At 44.8% G+C, this 19,527-nt stretch overlaps 2 protein-coding genes across 2 annotated transcripts in view; both read right to left on the bottom strand.

Annotated features, from left to right (window-relative positions):
• LOC124041657 (inactive dipeptidyl peptidase 10-like) overlaps nt 1–19,527 on the bottom strand; it is a 370,729-nt gene that overhangs the window by 232,755 nt on the left and 118,447 nt on the right. The gene's annotated exons all lie outside the window — the stretch shown is intronic.
• Nucleotides 2,384–19,527, bottom strand: part of LOC124037612 (E3 ubiquitin-protein ligase HECW2-like) — a 49,982-nt gene continuing 32,838 nt past the window's right edge. The window contains exons 4-14 of the mRNA XM_046352528.1: nt 17,580–17,687; nt 17,000–17,094; nt 16,733–16,802; nt 15,656–15,825; nt 15,048–15,187; nt 8,847–8,947; nt 6,313–7,160; nt 3,974–4,276; nt 3,615–3,707; nt 2,756–2,906; nt 2,384–2,483 (exon numbers count right to left, since the gene is read on the bottom strand). Coding sequence (XP_046208484.1) covers nt 3,696–3,707; nt 3,974–4,276; nt 6,313–7,160; nt 8,847–8,947; nt 15,048–15,187; nt 15,656–15,825; nt 16,733–16,802; nt 17,000–17,094; nt 17,580–17,687 — 1,847 coding nt within the window. The 3' untranslated portion in view covers nt 2,384–2,483; nt 2,756–2,906; nt 3,615–3,695. The remainder of the gene's footprint in view (nt 2,484–2,755; nt 2,907–3,614; nt 3,708–3,973; nt 4,277–6,312; nt 7,161–8,846; nt 8,948–15,047; nt 15,188–15,655; nt 15,826–16,732; nt 16,803–16,999; nt 17,095–17,579; nt 17,688–19,527) is intronic.

Here is a 19,527-nt window from a genome sequence, read left to right as displayed (position 1 = left end):
CCTGTCCCCTATCTTGTCCTCTGATTAGAATCCCTATTTCTCCCCTTGTTTTCCGTTTCTGTCCTGTCGGATCCTTGTATGATGTTCGCTGTGCTGTGTCATTGTCTCGCCCTGTCGTGTCTTGTCTCCTTCAGATGCTGCGTGTAGCAGGTGCCTTAGTCTGCTACGGTCGGTGCCTTCCCGAGGCAACCTGCAGTCAATGGTCGAGTCTCCAGTCTGTCCTCGTCACTACGAGTGGAATTAAGTTTTTTCATGTTTTGTTTTCGTCTTGAGTTTTACTGGAATAAAGACTCTGTTTTCGCTAAGTCGCTTTTGGGTCCTCATTCACCTGCATAACAGTTGTGGCCTAAAAATTAATATGTAACCCTGTAAATACATATGTTTATTATAAAAAGCTAAAATGTTGATACAAATACCTGTCATTGAAATTAAGTCATTTGTAGAATATGTTATTTTTTACATTATGTAAATAAGCTGTTTTCCTATTGAAATGCATAACATTGGAAATTGTACACTGTCTTTTTAAAGGAATAGTTAACCCAAATTACAAAATGACACTGGTTTCCTTACCCTGATTGCAGTCAATAGACAAGGTATGACAGCATTTTACGCTTTGCTTTAGTTTCCCTGGCACCGTTTCCACAGGCTAACGTATGAGCATTTGTGGCACAAATCCCATTCAAGCCATTGGACCGATAAGCATTTTTAGCGCATCATGTCCAAATCATCCAAAAGTATGTCAAATTAACTGTGAAGCTCAACAGTCACTAATAGATGATTTGAACATGCGTGAAAAATGCTAATATTGATCCCATGACTTGAATGAGATTTGTGCCACAAATGCTAAAATATTACCATGTAGAAATAGTGCCAGGTAAACTAAACCAACGCAGGGATTGCTGTCATACCTTATGCATAGACTGCTTACAGGGTAAGGAAACCAATATGTAATTTAGCTGAACTATCCTTTTTACACTATAACTGCTGAAGCTTCTCCCAACAGTTGAAAGTGCATTACCCAGTTAATAATCACCCTGATAATTGTCTAGAAACTGAACCTAAACTATACCGAAACTAATTTCACACATATAAGAACAGGTTAAATAAACGTGATCAAGTCACAGAAGCACAAATATCATTCCCCTCAAAGACATGACAACCTCTCACCGTTACTATAACAGTCAGTGAAGGTTAGCATCTTTTCGGGGGATGATATTTGTATATGTCTAACTTTCTCAGTCATCATTATTGAGGATTCATTCAGGACGTCATAGTCGCATCCACATGAATTCTTATTTACAATAAAAGTGACTCCAAAATGACAACACATTATTTACCATTCATTTCTATCAGACAAAAAAATTATCTGAAACACATCCAAAACAAATAGCAAATGCAGCCAACAAGTTTATAGAGTCACAAGCTGGATGTAATCATAAATTTGATTGACTGAAGTGAATTTGTCCTAATCATTAGTCCCCTAAAATGTAGGGACTAAGTACAAACAGTGCTGTAATTTCTAAACAGTTCACCCGATATGGATGACAATACCCTCACATTAAAGCTGACAGTCTACACTACTTTAACCTCTTGGCTCTGTACTCCAGCACAGCACAAAGTAGAGAAAATGCTTCACTGTCCCAGTAATTACGTAGGCGACTATAATGGCATTAATTGATTTTGTGCTGATTTTCACCCTGTATCAAGCACAGTTGGCACTTATAAATGATGTTTAGGCTACTGATGTTTTCATTTACCGCGCATCTTGCTGACCATGCATCTTGGTGGTTGGGGTAATTTATTGAAATAAGCTGTGTCATAGTTGTAACAAAGGTACTCCACAAAACATTTGATTTTTTGTTTTTCATATAGCCTACAGTATCAAACTAATTAAAATCCTAGTGTGTTATTTGTTTTTCTTCATATTCTTATATTTTTAAAAAATACAACCAAATTATAATTTTGCCATAGCATATATGAAATATATTAATTACACTGTTTGAATGTTGCAATCAGAATGACGTCTCATTAGCCTAAGAGGTGGGTCCCTCGAGGCCCACCAGTTTTATTAAGAGTTCCATTTTTGATGTTTTAGATATGTTTTAGAACCACCCGTGACATGGTTTATGAATGTAAAATGCGCCCACCCAATCTATGACAGGAAGAAAAAAAGACATTGCACAGGTAATGTGGGTCAGACCTTTTGAACAGTTTCGAATAGAAACAAGCAGTATTCGCTATAGTAATTTTGCAAGCATAATGCTCCCAAATTAAAATTTTGCACAGCAAAATTTGGGACGAAACTGGTAGCACTTTATAGCCCTGTGTTTGTTTGTTTGTTTGTTTGTGTGTGTGTGAGAGACTATACTAGCGCACCAGGGATGGTCTGGGGTAGAAGGTCACTCTCTGTGAGCTCTGGCGGGAGGTCAACTGTGTTCTCCTCGGACCTCTCGCTCGTCATCGTCCTCCTTATGCTCTGATACCTGACGGAGAAAAATACAGAGACACAGAAATGGGTGTGAAGGGGAAATACAGAGGACTGAAGTTACAAAAGTATGTGTGCACGTGAGTGTGTGTGAGAGAGAGGGTGTGTGTGTGTGTATATATATATATATATATATATATATATATATATATATATATATATATATATATATACATACATACATACATACATACATACACACACACACACACACACACACACACACACACACACACACACACACACACACACACACACACACACACAGACCTGCGGTTGAGCTGCTCCATCTGTTGGATGGAGTTGGAGCGGGTCAGGCCCTGGGGGGCAGGTGGTCCGGTGGGGCGCTGCCACGTGGTGGTCCGGTTCACATGATCCACAAAGAAAATACGACCGTGACTATCGATCCTCGCCTCCCAGTCTGTAAGGAGAACAAACACATTGCTTTACATTTAAGACACAGGTAACGTCCCAAATGGCACCCCATTTCCATTTTACTGCATTACTTTTAACCAGGGCCCATAGGGAATAGAGTGCTACAAACAGTCGCAGTCAAACTGAATTCACACGTGGTTGACATGCACGGATGCATTCTAACATCCAACCATTGCACCTTGAAATAACAAACATACAGTAGACCATTGTGCACATAGGACTTAGTCTATGATTTGGCCCACTTTTCTAAGATAGACAGCTGTAGTGCCCCAAAGCGTGTTTTAACATGGGCAGCGCCATTGAGGAATTCCACCAATTTGAAGTACAGTATGGGTTAAGGAAAGATCACATAATTCCATCCAGGTCATAAGGAGAGATCAGCCAATTAACTATATTCCTGAGCAAACATTTTATAACTGTAGGTGGCAGTAAATCACAAACCCTGGCTTTATACCAGTACACTTTAGGTGGAAGTATGCACCCTTTCAGTTCACCGATTCATAGAAGTGGTAGAAGAAAACTTTTAAACTTTTAACAGTTATTGCGCATGTTGTCACAGAAGCCAGTATGGCACAAGTACAAACAAATGCTCTCTATCGAGACAAATACACATACTATATCAAGCTTTCTTTCTCTTTTGTCATCTTCCTTCACCTCAAATACCTACAGAGGTAGTATGTACAGAGACACTTACTAGGAGGTAAGGGTTCGTCCACTCGTTGGTATCGGTGGATGTCATGGCGCACTGTGGGGAGCGAGTGAACGGGGTGACCGTTCACTTGAGCACCTGAGCATACGCAACATTCAGGAAAGGCAGAACACATAGCCTTTTACAGTTTTATTGTAATTCACTATTCATTTCTACTGGATGAATGAGGGAATAATATTTAATGATTGTTCCAGGTTGGGGAGTATGTAGATGTTTTAATGAATCCCAAGGACTCAAAATAGATTATCATTTCAGAATGCCATTTAAAAGTAAATATCAGGTAAACATCAGACTAAAATAATGCGTAACAAAAAAATATTTTTAAAAAGGTGGTAGTTACATACCGTCCTCTCCATCCGTCTCCGTGGCAACTGCATCTGAATCCACAGATCCTGCATCTCCCGCTGGCCTTGGCTCCTCCTCCACCTCATCCTGGGACACCCCCCCCCAGATGCCTGCAAGCTCCGCCTAAGCTCACTTATCTCCTCTCCTGGCTCGAGCTCATTGGCTGATGGAGCATCTCCTTCAACCTCATTGGCTGGCGTCTGCTCATCTCCCTCATCGTCTACATGCTGACTGGTGGGTGAGTTGTCGGTGATGGTATCTCCTCCTGGGTCAATGGCAGTTTCTGCCCCTGCATCCACCTCCTACAAAGCCCAAAGACATCCAACAGCATGAAGGCCGATGAGGTCAGTGTTCTTTCCCAAATGGTGGGTTAGGACCAGGGATGTAGTGGAGCGTTAATACATGCTGTTAATGCACCTTATTTGCTTTGGTGAATAATATTTGCACACCTACAACACTAAACTGACATTGTTAGCATTTGTGTTAACCCGCCAGCACTATCTCGAAAGGCATTCTGTGTTTACACAACTTTTTGTTTTACCAATAACACAGTCCAAACCAGATGTACAGTACCTTCAGAAAGAATTCATATTTCTTGACTTATTCCACATTTTGTTGTGTTAAAGTCTGAATTCAAGATGGATTACATTGTGTTTTTCTCACCCATTGTGTTTTTCTACACACAATATCCCATAATGACAAAGTGAAAACATGTTTTTAGAAATACAGAAATATCTCATTTGCATAAGTATTCGTGAGTCAATACCTGTTATAAACACCTTTGGCAGCGATCACAGCTGTGAGTCTTTCTGGGTAAATCTATAAGAGCTTTGCACAACTGGATTGTACAATGTTTGCACATTATTCTATCTCTGTCAAGTTGGTTGTTGATCATTGCTAAACATCCATTTAAATCCTGCCATAGATTTTCCACCTGATTTAAGTCAAAACTGCAACTAGGACACTCAGGAACATTCAACGTCGTCTTGGTAAGCCACGACATTGTATATTTGGCTTTGCGTTTTAGGTTATTGTCCTACTGAAAGGTGAATTTGTCTCTCAGTGTCTGTTGGAAAGCAGACTGAGCCAGGTTTCCCTCTAGGATTTTGCCTGTGCTTAGCTCTAAGCTGTTTCTTTTTACCCCCCCCCCCAAAAGTTTAGTATTTGGTCCCATATTCCATGCACACAATGACAACATCATGCTTGTGACTCTACAAACTTGTTGGATGCATTTGCAGTTTATTTTTGTTGTTTTCTTTGGATTATGTTTGGATTTCTTTGGATTATTACCCAATAAGAACTGAATGGTAAATAATGTTGTGTCATTTTGGAGTCACTTTTATTGTAAGTAAGAAAAGCATCCACATTCATGGACATTCCCATAGACTTGCCTGTAAAGAGAGGCGGTGGAGCTACCGCCCTGCTTTCATTCCTTGTTGTAGTATATTTTAACACATTTGTCCCCAGAATTTAATAGATAATCCGACGCAATTACGCAAGACTTTAGTTCAGGATTTCCAAGATTATTATTTTACTTACTACTAGAGATGTACTATAGGCTATTTGAGGTGGAATTATTGCATAGAGAACTTTTAACCACAGGTTAAAAGCTCAGTGTAGTCAACATTCAGTTTTTCCTGTGTTTTGTATCATATTGTCACACCTACTCTCACTCGACGTCGCAGGTCTACTAACCACCGGTCCTGGCAACCATCCTTACCCACACCTGCTTCCCCTTGTTACGCACACCTGGATCTCATCATCACCTTGATTAAGCTCCCTTTATTTTGCCCTCAGTAGCACGTTCAGTACGTTTCTGTTTTCTGCCTTATTCTTATCATTAAACTCACCTTCTGCACCTGCTTCCTGACTTCCCGTGTATATGTTACACATATTGTACAACAGCTGATGAAACTAACACTGTAAAAGTGTGAAAACATTGGATCAGTGTTATTTCCTCATAGTTGCTTCTTAAAAATACAATCTACACAGGACCTTCTAATCAGCAGGTTTGCATGAGCGGGAGTTCTGGCTTTCCATGGTGAGATCACGATATGGTCAATTGTTTAATAGACCAATAACAAAGAGAGCTCCAAACCTTTCTGCCAATAACAGCTAGTTTTCAGTTTTCCCCTCCCCATTCAGACCACTCCCAGACAGTCCGATCAAAAATTTAGCTTGAGAAATAGTTTTCTGCCACAATTTTTGGGGGGCCCATTTTAACAGAATACTATTACATTAAGGTATTTAATTATTATTCAGATTTTTTTGAGATTTATAGAAAAATGACTGCATTGGGCCTTTAAGATCTAATTACTGCACCACCAGTCACACTCACCTGAGCTGTGGACATCGTGATTGGGCAACTCTCTGAGGAAGAGAAGACTGTCTGTGGGGCTGTTGCCATGGAGCATGAGTCAATCTCCGACGAGGGGTCGTCAGCGGGCCCCTGGCGCTCTTCTGGCCCCTCCAGGACCTCAGTCAAAAGACTCTGGGACAGCACCTCTGAGAAGAAAGGAACTTCCTCCACCTCTGAGAAAACATCAGGCTCAGAGGCGTCTTCCAAGTCGAGGGCCAGGTCTAACTCAGGGGCCACATAAGATTCACCACCAGTGGCACATTCTTCCCCCTTTACCCCCTCCTGTTCATCACCCTCCACCCTGGGCTGAGGCTGCTCAGTGTCAGAGTCCAGTTGTAGCTCTGGGAAGAGATCTTCGTCATGGCCGCCATTGAGCAGCAGGGGGGACCCGGGCACCGGGTAGATGTCAGTGGACCCCGAGCGCTCCTCTTCTTCGTCCGAGTCAATGTGCAGCATGGCACTGAGACGTGTGTGAGTGGGAAAGCTAGACCGCAGCTTCGGGGAGGCAGCGCCTAGGGGCCTCTCTCCGGGACCCTTGGGGGCCTCGATGGCATCCAGGCCTTCACTTAGGGACCTCTGCAGCCGTTGAGGGCCAGAGTAGGATTCACCCTCTGTGGTTCCGCCCTCTGTACCGCTGAAGTCCCTGTAGTCTGGGACTGGATAAGCTGTGGCCCCGCCTTCCCAGGACCTCCGTGAGCCCAGAGAGCCAGTAGGGGAGGGGCCTCCAGTGACCACCCCTGGGAGTGGATGCGGCAGATCCTCGTCATCTGACGGAGTCCCTGGGGCCCCATTATTGGGCACACCGATGATAAAGTCTAGTGAGGCCCCTGAGCATGAAAGAGAAAAATGTATAATTTTGTAATACCTTGATTTTTATTACATTACAATTCATCAGTGTGTACAGTCGTGGCCAAAAGGTTTGAGAATGAAACAAATATTAATTTTCACAAGGTCTGCTGCCTCAGTTTGTATAATGGCAATTTGCATATACTCCAGAATGTTATGAAGAGTGTTCAGATGAATTGCAATTAATGGCAAAGTCCCTCTTTGCCATGGAAATGAACTGAATCCCCAAAAAACATTTCCACCGCAATTCAGCCCTGCCACAAAAGGACCAGCTGACATCATGTCAGTGATTCTCTCATTAAACAGGTGTGAGTGTTGACGAGGACAAGGCTGGAGATCACTCTGTCATGCTGATTGAGTTCAAATAACAGACTGGAAGCTTCAAAAGCAGGGTGGTACTTGGAATCATTGTTCTTCCTCTGTCAATCATGGTTACCTGCAAGGAAACGCGTGCCGTCATCATTGCTTTGCACAAAAATGCCTTCACAGGCAAGGATATTTCTGCCAGTAAGATTGCACCTAAATCAACCATTTGTCGAATCATTAAGAACTTCAAGGAGAGCGGTTCAATTGATGTAAAGAAGGCTTCAGGGCGCCCAAGAAAGTCCAGCAAGCGCCAAGACCGTCTCCTAAAGTTGATTCAGCTGTGGGATCGGGGCACCACCAGTACAGAGCTTGCTCAGGAATGACAGCAGGCAGGTGTGAGTGCATTTGCACACACAGTAAGGCAAAGACTTTTGGAGGATGGCCTGGTGTCAAGAAGGGCAGCAAAGAAGCCACTTCTCTCCACAAAAAACATCAGGGACAGACTGATATTCTGCAAAAGGTACAGGGATTGGACTGCTGAGGACTGGGGTAAAGTCACTTTTTCTGAGGAATCCCCTTTCCGACTGTTTGGGGCATCCGGAAAAAAGCTTGTACGGAAAAGACAAGGTGAGCGCTACCATCAGTCCTGTGTCATGCCAACAGTAAAGCATCCTGAGACCATTCATGTGTGGTGTTGTTTCTCAGCCAAGGGAGTGGGCTCACTCACAATTTTGCCTAAGAACACAGCCATGAATAAAGAATGGTACCAGCACATCCTCCGAGATCAATTTCTTCCAACCATCCAGGAACAGTTTGGTGACAAACAATGCCAGCATGATGATCCAGCATGATGGAGCACCTTGCCATAAGGCAAGTGGCTCTGAGAACAAAACATCAATATTTTGGGTCCATGTCCAGGAAACTCCCCAGACCTTAATCCCATTGAGAACGTGTGGTCAATCCTCAAGAGGCGGCTGGACAAACAAAAACCCACAAATTCTGACAAACTCCAAGCATTGATTATGCAAGAATAGGCTGCCATCAGTCAGGATGTGGCCCAGAAATTAATTGATAGCATGCCAGGGCGGATTGCAGAGGTCTTGAAAAAGAAGGGTCAACACTGCAAATATTGACTCTTTGCATCAACTTCATGTAATTGTCAAGAAAAGCCTTTGACACTTATGAAATGCTTGTAATTATACTTCAGTACTCCATAGTAACATCTGACAAAAATATCTAAAGACACTGAAGCAGCAAACTTTGTGGAAATTAATATTTGTGTCATTCTCAAAACCTTTGGCCACGACTATACTTTAATATAGTTGTTAAACACAATAAATGAAAAGGTAAATGGTCCTCACCGTCAGGTCCAGTGGATGTCAGCTCCACTTTGAACTGCATCTGGCCACTCACATGCTCAGTGGGCAACCGTCGACACAGAGAGAAGCTCAGAGGCTGGACACTGAAAACAGACAGATGGACGAACATACAAAACAACCAAAGGCAATCACTCAACTGTAGTGAACAGGCAATGATAAAGTACAGTGAACAATCAACAATTATGAGCATGGGTATACCTGAGTGTCAGTAAGAACACCTACACTACCAGTCAAATGTTTTGGAAGACCTACTCATTCTTCATTTTCATTTCAAGACTGTTGGAAAAGCATTCCAGGTTGAGAGAATGCCAAGAGTGTGCAAAGCTGTCATCAAGGCAAAGGACGGCTATTTGAAGAATCTCAAATATATTTAGATTGGTTAAACACTATTTTGGATTTTTTCAACTGTTAGGAGACGGAATCTAAAACAAAAAATCACATTGTATGATGTTTAAGTAATTAATTAGCATTTTATTGCATGACATAAGTATTTGATCACCTACCAACCAGTAAGAATTCCGGCTCTCACAGACCTGTTAGTTTTTCTTTAAGAATCCCTCCTGTTCTCCACTCATTACCTGTATTAACTGCACCTGTTTGAACTCGTTACCTGTATAAAAGACACCTGTCTGTCACGCCTTGGTCATAGTGTTTTGTGTTTTCGTTATATATTTGGTCAGGCCAGGGTGTGACATGGGTTTATAAATGTTCTCAATCAGAGTCAGGTGATTCTCGTTGTCTCTGATTGGGAACCGTATTTAGGTAGCCGGGGTTTCTCTTTGTATTTCGTGGGTGATTGTTCCTGTCTCTGTGTAGTGTTCACCAGATGGGCTGTAATAGGTTTCACGTTCCGTTTGTTGTTTTCGTATCTTTCAGTTATTTTCATGTATCGCTATTCTTTCATTAAAGACATGAGTAACCACCACGCTGCATTTCGGTCCGACTCTCTTTCTACAAACGAAGAACGCCGTTACACTGTCCACACACTCAATCAAACAGACTCCAACCACTCCACAATGGCCAAGACCAGAGAGCTGTGTAAGGACATCAGGGATCAGCCTGCAGAAGGCTGGGATGGGCTACAGGACAAAAGGCAAGCAGCTTGGTGAGAAGGCAACAACTGTTGGCGCAATTATTAGAAAATGGAAGAAGTTCAAGATGACGGTCAATCACCCTCGTTCTGGGGCTCCATTTTGAACTACACGGGCAGGACCTGGTCGATGACCTGAAGAGAGCTGGGACCACAGTCTCAAAGGTAACACACACGCAGTCATGGATTAAAATCTCAAAGGTCCCTCTGAAAATGTCCAGGCCCGTCTGAAGTTTTCCAATGACCATCTGAATGATCCAGAGGAGGAATGAGAGAAGGTCATGTCGTCTGATGAACAAAAATGAGTTCACCTCATGGGGCATCAATGATCATGAGGAAGGTGAGGGATCAGCCCAGAGCTTCTGAAGTTTTCCAATGACCATCTGAATGATCCAGAGGAGGAATGAGAGAAGGTCATGTCGTCTGATGAGACAAAAATAGAGCTTTTTGGTCTAAACTCCACTGCCGTGTTTGGAGGAAGAAGGATGAGTACAACCACATGGAGGTGGACATCATTCTTTGGGGATGCATTTCTGCAAAGGGGACAGGACGACTGCACCGTATTGAGGGGAGGATGGAAGGGCCCATGTATTGCGAGATCTTGGCCAACAACCTCCTTCCCTCAGTAAGAGCATTGAAGATGGGTCGTGGCTGGGTCTTCCAGCCACGACCCATCTTCTGTCTACTTCCGGGTTGGAGCGAGTGGTCGCATCGGCACTTCGCTCCCGCAGGTAGTAGTAACTTTTTCATTACATCTCATTATATTTCATTATAGCACAACGGTTTGATTTGTCTAATCTCTACATAGCCGTTTTTGTATCCTCACTTAGCCAGCTAGCTAACGTCCACTGATTAGCTGCACTGGAGAAACTATTACACCTCAACTGAACGACTTGATTAGTGTAGTGTTAGCTAGCTACATAGCTGTCTTTGCTGTCTTTGTATCCAAGATAATTGTGTTGTTTATGTTTAGAGTGTGTAGTCTTGATTAAAAGCCAGCTATTTGTCGTACTTAACGTAGGAGACTCTGCTAGCTAGCCAACAGCTAGCCAACGCTAGCCAACGTCTTCTGAATAGCACTCAACAACCCGGTCGCATTCACAGGTAGTATCACATTTTCACTTCATTTCATTACAGTACAAAGGTTTGATTTGTTTGTTCGTAGCTAGCTACATAGCTAGCTACATAGCCGTCTTTGTATCTAGTCTAGAGCGATTTTCTAGGTTAGCTAGCCAGCTATTATCGTTCTTTTAACGCAACGTAACGTAAACATCACTACTAGCTAGCCAGCTAGCCCCCGAATAACAGCACTGCAGAAACTATTACACTCAACGGAACGACTTGATTAGTGTAGTGTCAACAACGCACCCACTGCCAGCTAGCCTACTTCAGCAGTACTGTATCATTTTAATAATTTTAGTCAATAAGATTCTTGCACGTAGCTTAACTTTCTGAACATTCGAGACGTGTAGTCCACTTGTCATTCCAATCTCCTTTGCATTAGCGTGAGCCTGTCAACTATGTGTCTGTTTATCCCTGTTCTCTCCTCTGCACAGACCATACAAACGCTCCACACCGCGTGGGCGCCACCCTAATCTGGTGGTCCCAGCGCGCACGACCCATGGAGTTCCAGGTCTCAGGTAGCCTCTGGAACTGCCAATCTGTGGTCAACAAGGCAGAGTTCATCTCAGCCTATGCCTCCCTCCAGTCCCTCGACTTCTTGGCACTGACGGAAACATGGATCACCACAGACAACACTGCTACTCCTACTGCTCTCTCTTCGTCCGCCCACGTGTTCTCGCACACCCGAGAGCTTCTGGTCAGCGGGGTGGTGGCACCGAGATCCTCATCTCTCCCAAGTGGTCATTCTCTCTTTCTCCCCTTACCCATCTGTCTATCACCTCCTTTGAATTCCATGCTGTCACAGTTACCAGCCCTTTCAAGCTTAACATCCTTATCATTTATCGCCCTCCAGGTTCCCTCGGAGAGTTGAGCTTGATGCCTTGATAAGCTCCTTTCCTGAGGACGGCTCACCTCTCACAGTTCTGGGCGACTTTAACCTCCCCACGTCTACCTTTGACTCTTTCCTCTCTGCCTCCTTCTTTCCACTCCTCTCCTCTTTTGACCTCACCCTCTCAATTTCCCCCTACTCACAAGGCAGGCAATACGCTCGACCTCATCTTTACTAGATGCTGTTCTTCCACTAACCTCATTGCAACTCCCTCCAAGTCTCCGACCACTACCTTGTATCCTTTTCCCTCTTCTCATCCAACACCTCCCACACTGCCCCTTGATGGTATCGCGCCGTCCCAACCTTCGCTCTCTCTCCCCCGCTACTCTCTCCTCTTCCATCCTATCATCTCTTCCCTCCGCTCAAACCTTCTCCAACCTATCTCCTGATTCTGCCTCCTCAACCCTCTCTCCTCCCTCTCTGCATCCTTTGACTCTCTATGTCCCCTATCCTCCAGGCCGGCTCGGTCCTCCCCTCCCGCTCCGTGGCTCGATGACTCATTGCGAGCTCACAGAACAGGGCTCGGGCAGCCCGGAAATGGAGGAAAACTCGCCTCCCTGCGGACCTGGCATCCTTTCACTCCCTCCTCTCTACATTTTCCTCCTCTGTCTCTGCTGCTAAAGCCACTTTCTACCACGCTAAATTCCAAGCATCTGCCTCTAACCCTAGGAAGCTCTTTGCCACCTTCTCCTCCCTCCTGAATCCTCCTCCCCCTCCCCCCTCCTCCCTCTCTGCAGATGACTTCGTCAACCATTTTGAAAAGAAGGTTGACGACATCCGATCCTCGTTTGCTAAGTCAAACGACACCACTGGTTCTGCTCACACTGCCCTACCCTGTGCTCTGACCTCTTTCTCCCCTCTCTCTCCAGATGAAATCTCGCGTCTTGTGACGGCCGGCCGCCCAACAACCTGCCCGCTTGACCCTATCCCCTCCTCTCTTCTCCAGACCATTTCCGGAGACCTTCTCCCTTACCTCACCTCGCTCATCAACTCATCCCTGACCGCTGGCTACGTCCCATCCGTCTTCAAGAGAGCGAGAGTTGCACCCCTTCTGAAAAAACCTACACTCGATCCCTCCGATGTCAACAATTACAGACCAGTATCCCTTCTTTCTTTTCTCTCCAAAACTCTTGAACGTGCCGTCCTTGGCCAGCTCTCCCGCTATCTCTCTCTGAATGACCTTCTTGATCCAAATCAGTCAGGTTTCAAGACTAGTCATTCAACTGAGACTGCTCTCCTCTGTATCACGGAGGCGCTCCGCACTGCTAAAGCTAACTCTCTCTCCTCTGCTCTCATCCTTCTAGATCTATCGGCTGCCTTCGATACTGTGAACCATCAGATCCTCCTCTCCACCCTCTCCGAGTTGGGCATCTCCGGCGCGGCCCACGCTTGGATTGCGTCCTACCTGACAGGTCGCTCCTACCAGGTGGCGTGGCGAGAATCTGTCTCCTCACCACGCGCTCTCACCACTGGTGTCCCCCAGGGCTCTGTTCTAGGCCCTCTCCTATTCTCGCTATACACCAAGTCACTTGGCTCTGTCATAAACTCACATGGTCTCTCCTATCATTGCTATGCTGACGACACACAACTAATCTTCTCCTTTCCCCCTTCTGATGACCAGGTGGCGAATCGCATCTCTGCATGTCTGGCAGACATCAGTGTGGATGACTGATCACCATCTCAAGCTGAACCTCGGCAAGACGGAGCTGCTCTTCCTCCCGGGGAAGGACTGCCCATTCCATGATCTCGCCATCACGGTTGACAACTCCATTGTGTCCTCCTCCCAGAGCGCTAAGAACCTTGGCGTGATCCTGGACAACACCCTGTCGTTCTCAACCAACATCAAGGCGGTGGCCCGTTCCTGTAGGTTCATGCTCTACAACATCCGCAGAGTACGACCCTGCCTCACACAGGAAGCGGCGCAGGTCCTAACCCAGGCACTTGTCATCTCCCGTCTGGATTACTGCAACTCGCTGTTGGCTGGGCTCCCTGCCTGTGCCATTAAACCCCTTCAACTCATCCAGAACGCCGCAGCCCGTCTGGTGTTCAACCTTCCCAAGTTCTCTCACGTCACCCCGCTCCTCCGTTCTCTCCACTGGCTTCCAGTTGAAGCTCGCATCCGCTACAAGACCATGGTGCTTGCCTACGGAGCTGTGAGGGGAACGGCACCTCAGTACCTCCAGGCTCTGATCAGGCCCTACACCCAAACAAGGGCACTGCGTTCATCCACCTCTGGCCTGCTCGCCTCCCTACCACTGAGGAAGTACAGCTCCCGCTCAGCCCAGTCAAAACTGTTCGCTGCTCTGGCCCCCCAATGGTGGAACAAACTCCCTCACGACGCCAGGACAGCGGAGTCAATCACCACCTTCCGGAGACACCTGAAACCCCACCTCTTCAAGGAATACCTAGGATAGGATAAGTATCCCTCTCACCCCCCCCTTTAAGATTTAGATGCACTATTGTAAAGTGACTGTTCCACTGGATGTCATAAGGTGAATGCACCAATTTGTAAGTCGCTCTGGATAAGAGCGTCTGCTAAATGACTTAAATGTAATGTAAATGTAAACAACGACCAGAAACACACAGCCAGGGCAACTAAGGAGTGGCTCCGTAAGAAGCATCTCAAGGCCTTGGAGTGGCCTAGCCAGTTTCCAGACCTGAACCCAATAAAAACATCTTTGGAGGGAGCTGAAAGTCCGCATTGCCCAGCGACAGCCCGAAACCTGAAGGATCTGGAGTAGGTCTGTATGGAGAAGTGGGCCAAAATCCCTGCTGCAGTGTGTGAAAACCAGGTCAAGAACAACAGGACCAAATATTAAGTTTTGCTTTTCTGATGTATCAAATACTTATGTCATGCAATAAAATGCTACATGCTTTGTAAGTAGGAAAACCTGCAAAATCGGCAATGTATAAAATACTTGTTCTCCCCACTGTACGTGTTATTTCATAGTTTTGATGTCTTCACTATTATTCTACAATGTAGAAAATAGTACAAATAAAGAAAAACCTTTGAATGAGGTGGTGTTCTAAAACTTTGATCGGTAGTGTATGCATGGGTGCGTCCGTTTGCCATGTTACCTACCCAGGTATCTTCTCAATCAGCCTCTGGACAGGAATGGTCAGCTGACCAAGGAAGCGCTTGATGATTGGTCGACTTTTGGCAAACTTGTCCTTCACCTCGATGTTCAGAATATCTGTCATCAGTGCTACGAAAGTGTATTTCTACAGAGGGAGGGAGACACAGACTGTTAGAACATGTTTCTATGAGCTGGCTTTTTCCAAAAATAGATTTTTAAATGGTAAACAAGAAGTGAATTGCGCCAATCAAAGGTTCAGGTCCAATTTAAGTGTACAGCAACTTAATCAGAATTCTGAAGTTCAGCATGACAGTGGACAGCGACCATCTGAGACGCCAAGCGAGACACAAAAAGGGAAAGCCTTGCTCGGCTCCCCATTAACTCTTTATTTGGAAGACCAGGGATGGGCAACCCCAAAAGGTTAGCGGATGCATGTGTGGGTATGGATGTGGATACACAGACCCGCAAGCCACATCAGCCCCTCATGAGGAGTTCAGATTGTGTGCCTCCCACCCCTATCAAATTTACCAATCCCTGACCTAGTCTCTTCAGCCAGATTGATTTCAAATGTCTAACCTTCACAATTTTGTAAATAATAGGGAATATATATCACCTCTCCGTGCCACTTAGGGTTGGTGGTGTTGGCGATGATGGCGGAGCGTCTCTCCTGTCCATGGTGGCTGAAGGTGGGGAAGCCGCTCCTCTTCCCAGGGTGGATGGACATCTTCAGGTAGGGATCCGGGTTGAAGAACATTCCCTTCTTCAGCCCCACCGCACGCATATCTACACAGAGGAAGATTATCATCACATCAGGGGATGTATGTATCAACAGTATCAGAGTAGGAGTGCTGCCTCAGGATTGGTTTAGCCTTTTAGAGCACAATAAATAAGACTACATGGACAGGGGGACCTGATCATAGATGCAAATTCCGACTCTGAGACTCTTATACATACAGTACGGCCCCAGGTCCTTCACTGAGCATTGTCTGAGGCTTTGACAAAACAAAATTGGAGGCTAAACTGCCAACCAGAGGGGGCTAGTGTGTGGAGATAGAAGAGGACGGGCTTTGATGTCATTCCATTTATTCCATTCCAGCCATTACAATGAGCCCATCTTCTAATATCTCCACCAAACATATCCTCTCTGCAAATGCATTGATGAAGGTTGTGAAACAGCAACACATTGGCAGTAGACATTATGTTTATCTTTTTGGTTTTTTTTTACTTTCCAAAATGAAGATGCCAAGCCGTTTCAATAATGGCTTTTATCTGCAACTATATCATACACGTTTAGCCAAGTCCAATTTCTTGTCAATGTCATAAGCCAGGTAAACCAAAGGGCACCTTACTATATGAACTAGTATTGCAATTGGAGCGTGAACAGAACCTACTGCGTTTTATTGCAAAGGAAGGATGATATACATATATGCAAAGTTAGAACCTCTTATTTTCAAGTGGGAATAACACACGAGGAGGAATAAAAGGTCAAATAAAGTGGTAGATTAATATGATTAATCTTATTGATAAGATTTAATTCAATAGATTTATCAATAAATGACAAAAGCAATTTGCTGCCAAAACGTTGACAATCTTCTACTAAATCATTTGAAATGGAACTATAGTCTGTGCACCTTTTCTAAGACAGAGTCAATGAGGACATTTACTTGGTTTTAGCCAAACCACACCTCACCTGTTAAAGTAAAGCTGATTAGTTTGCGAGGATGATCTGTGGATGACTGCCCCTCACTTTGACCTTCTCCCTGAGAGACACAGAGAAGTTGTATAAACATAATAACAGTCGTAAAACACACACACACACACACACACACACACACACACACACACACACACACACACACACACACACACACACACACACACACACACACACACACACACACACACACACACACACACACACACACACACACACACACACACACACACACACACACACCAGGACTCCAGGGTTTTTCACAGTGATGCAGGGGGTGGTTGCTCTCAGGGCTCCACTGACACCGTGGTAGTACTTGAAGCAGATCTTGGTCTCAGCTAGAGGGAAATAGAAAGATTCATGATATGAACACAACTTCTCTTTTCCTCTCCTCACCAACTCTTTTGCTGGCTGAATCTCAATTGTGAGACACGACTTCTAATCTTGCTTGTTAAGTATGTACAGAGTAATGCAAACATCTTGCTCACAAATACTTGTATTCACATGTATTACAGAACTAACAATTCAATTAAAAGTAGTGTACTATGTAATTGCAGTGTAATTACCTTTCCAGTAGTTAACCATTAAATAATGGCCCTATGGGCCTTGCTCAAAAGTAGTGCACTACATAAGGAATAGGGTGCTATTTGGAACAAAAACCTGTTAATTAAGCGTTGCCTCTCCCCCTTTGTTAATCTCATCACATTGGACCGTACTTTTTGCTCAAAGACATTTTGAAGCTTCAATTCCACATCATACTTGATCATATTAAAGCTTTCTTTCCTTCACTCCCTCTCCTCTCGTTTTCTCTCCTCCCACTCACCGTCCATGAAGTAAGGACCAGGCTCCAGTCTCCAGACAATCTGACCCCTCTGTGTCCCATTCACCCCGCGATTCTTACAGTCCCACACATTAGACGGGCTGGTCTCATCTGAGCCGGCCAGGGAACAAAAAAGCTTTGTCAGACACTCAGTTTGTGTGTTTGGTTCTAAATGAGTAAAAACATGCATGTTTTGTGGTCTATAAAGACGTGAGAGTGACAGACAAAATGTTTCATTTTTGAAAAACTAGAAAATGATGGACCCCAATGAACACTATAATGTTACGGTCAGATATTTATTGAACAGCAGATATCTACACTCCACATTGCAGCCTTATCATAACTCTTGTTCCATGTAAAAATAAGTGTCCTCTCACTGTCAACTGCGTTTATTTTCAGCAAACTTAACATGTGTAAATATATGTATGAACATATGTTTCAACAACAGACAAACTGAACAAGTTGTGACTAACAGAAATTGAATAGTGTCCCTGAACAAAGGGGGGGTCAAAATCAAAAGTAACAGTCAATGCAGCTGGAGGCCACACCAGATACTAAGTATTGCAGTGCATCTCCTCCTCATGGACTGCACCAGATTTGCCAGTTCTTGCTGTGAGAAGTTACCCCACTGTTCCACCAAGGCACCTGCAAGTTCCTAGACATTCCTGGGTGGTTGGCCCTAGCCCTCACCCTCCGATTCAACATGTCCCAGACGTGCCTAATGGGATTGAGATCTGGGCTCTTCGCTGGCCATGGCAGAGCACTGACATTCCTGTCTTGCAGGAAATCACGCACAGAACGAGCAGTATGGCTGGTGGAATTGTCATGCTGGAGGGTCATGTCAGGATGAGCCTGCAGGTAAGGTACCACATGAGGGAGGAGGATGTCTTCCCTGTAACGCACAGTCCTGTCTGGTCCAGCGACGGTGGGATTGTGCCCATAGGCGACGTGGTTGGCCTACAAGCCCTCAGTCCAGCGTCTCTCAGTCTATTGCGGATAGTCTGAGCACTGGTGGAGGGATTGTGTTTTTCTGGTAGTTGCTGCCATACTGTGCCTGTCCCGCAGGTGTGATGTTCGAATGTACCGATCCTGTGCAGGTGTTGTTACACGTGGTCTGCCACTGCGAGGACGATCAGCTGTCTCTCCTGTCTCCCTGTAGCGCTGTCTTAGATGTCTCACAGTACGGACATTGCAATGTATTGCCCTGGCCACATCTGCAGTCCTTTTGCAACATGCCTAAGGCATGGTCACGCAGATGAGCTGGGACCCTGGGCATCTTCTCTTTTGGCGTTTTTCAGAGTAGTAGAAAGGCCTCTTTCATGTCCTAAGGTTTCATAACTGACCTTAATTGCCTACCATCTGTCTTACCGACTGTTCCACAGGTGCATGTTCATGAATTGTTTATTGAACAAGTATGGGAATCAGTGTTAAACCCGTTACAATTAAGATATTTTGATTTTTACGATTGATCTTTGACAGGGTCCTGAAAAAGGGACGTTTCTTTTTTCCCCCCTGAGTTTATAATGTCTGTTTTGCCCTATACCATAACCTTAGATACATCAAACTTCAGACAATTATCCTTTAATTCGTAAATGTAGTGCCTAAAATACATTCTCTACAACCTCTAACACAAAGGACAAGAAATTGCAACCTCCCACAGTGTTAAAACCGAAGGAATTCCGCTGTACGTAGCACTTTCACGTCAGGCTGAACTGAACAAGCACGAAGCAGCATGATGTGGGGGAAAAGATGTGGAGGAGGAGGAGAGATATCATTGAATGTCTGCTTAGTTGTGGAAAGTGGGAAAGCACGCAGCACTCTGGGGGGATTAATACCCTGACGCTAGTAATGAAGTGCATGATAGCTTTGTGATCGATAGCTAGAGGGATCCCTGCATGGATTGCCTTCTCTGCTTACTCCCTCCCTCTCATATTTTCACCTGACAGGGATG

The sequence above is a fragment of the Oncorhynchus gorbuscha genome, linkage group LG01 (genome assembly GCF_021184085.1).
Source record: "Oncorhynchus gorbuscha isolate QuinsamMale2020 ecotype Even-year linkage group LG01, OgorEven_v1.0, whole genome shotgun sequence".
Classification (NCBI taxonomy): Eukaryota; Metazoa; Chordata; class Actinopteri; order Salmoniformes; family Salmonidae; genus Oncorhynchus; species Oncorhynchus gorbuscha.
The sequence above is the reverse complement of the archived record's forward strand: the minus strand, read 5'-3'. Positions and strand labels throughout refer to the sequence as shown.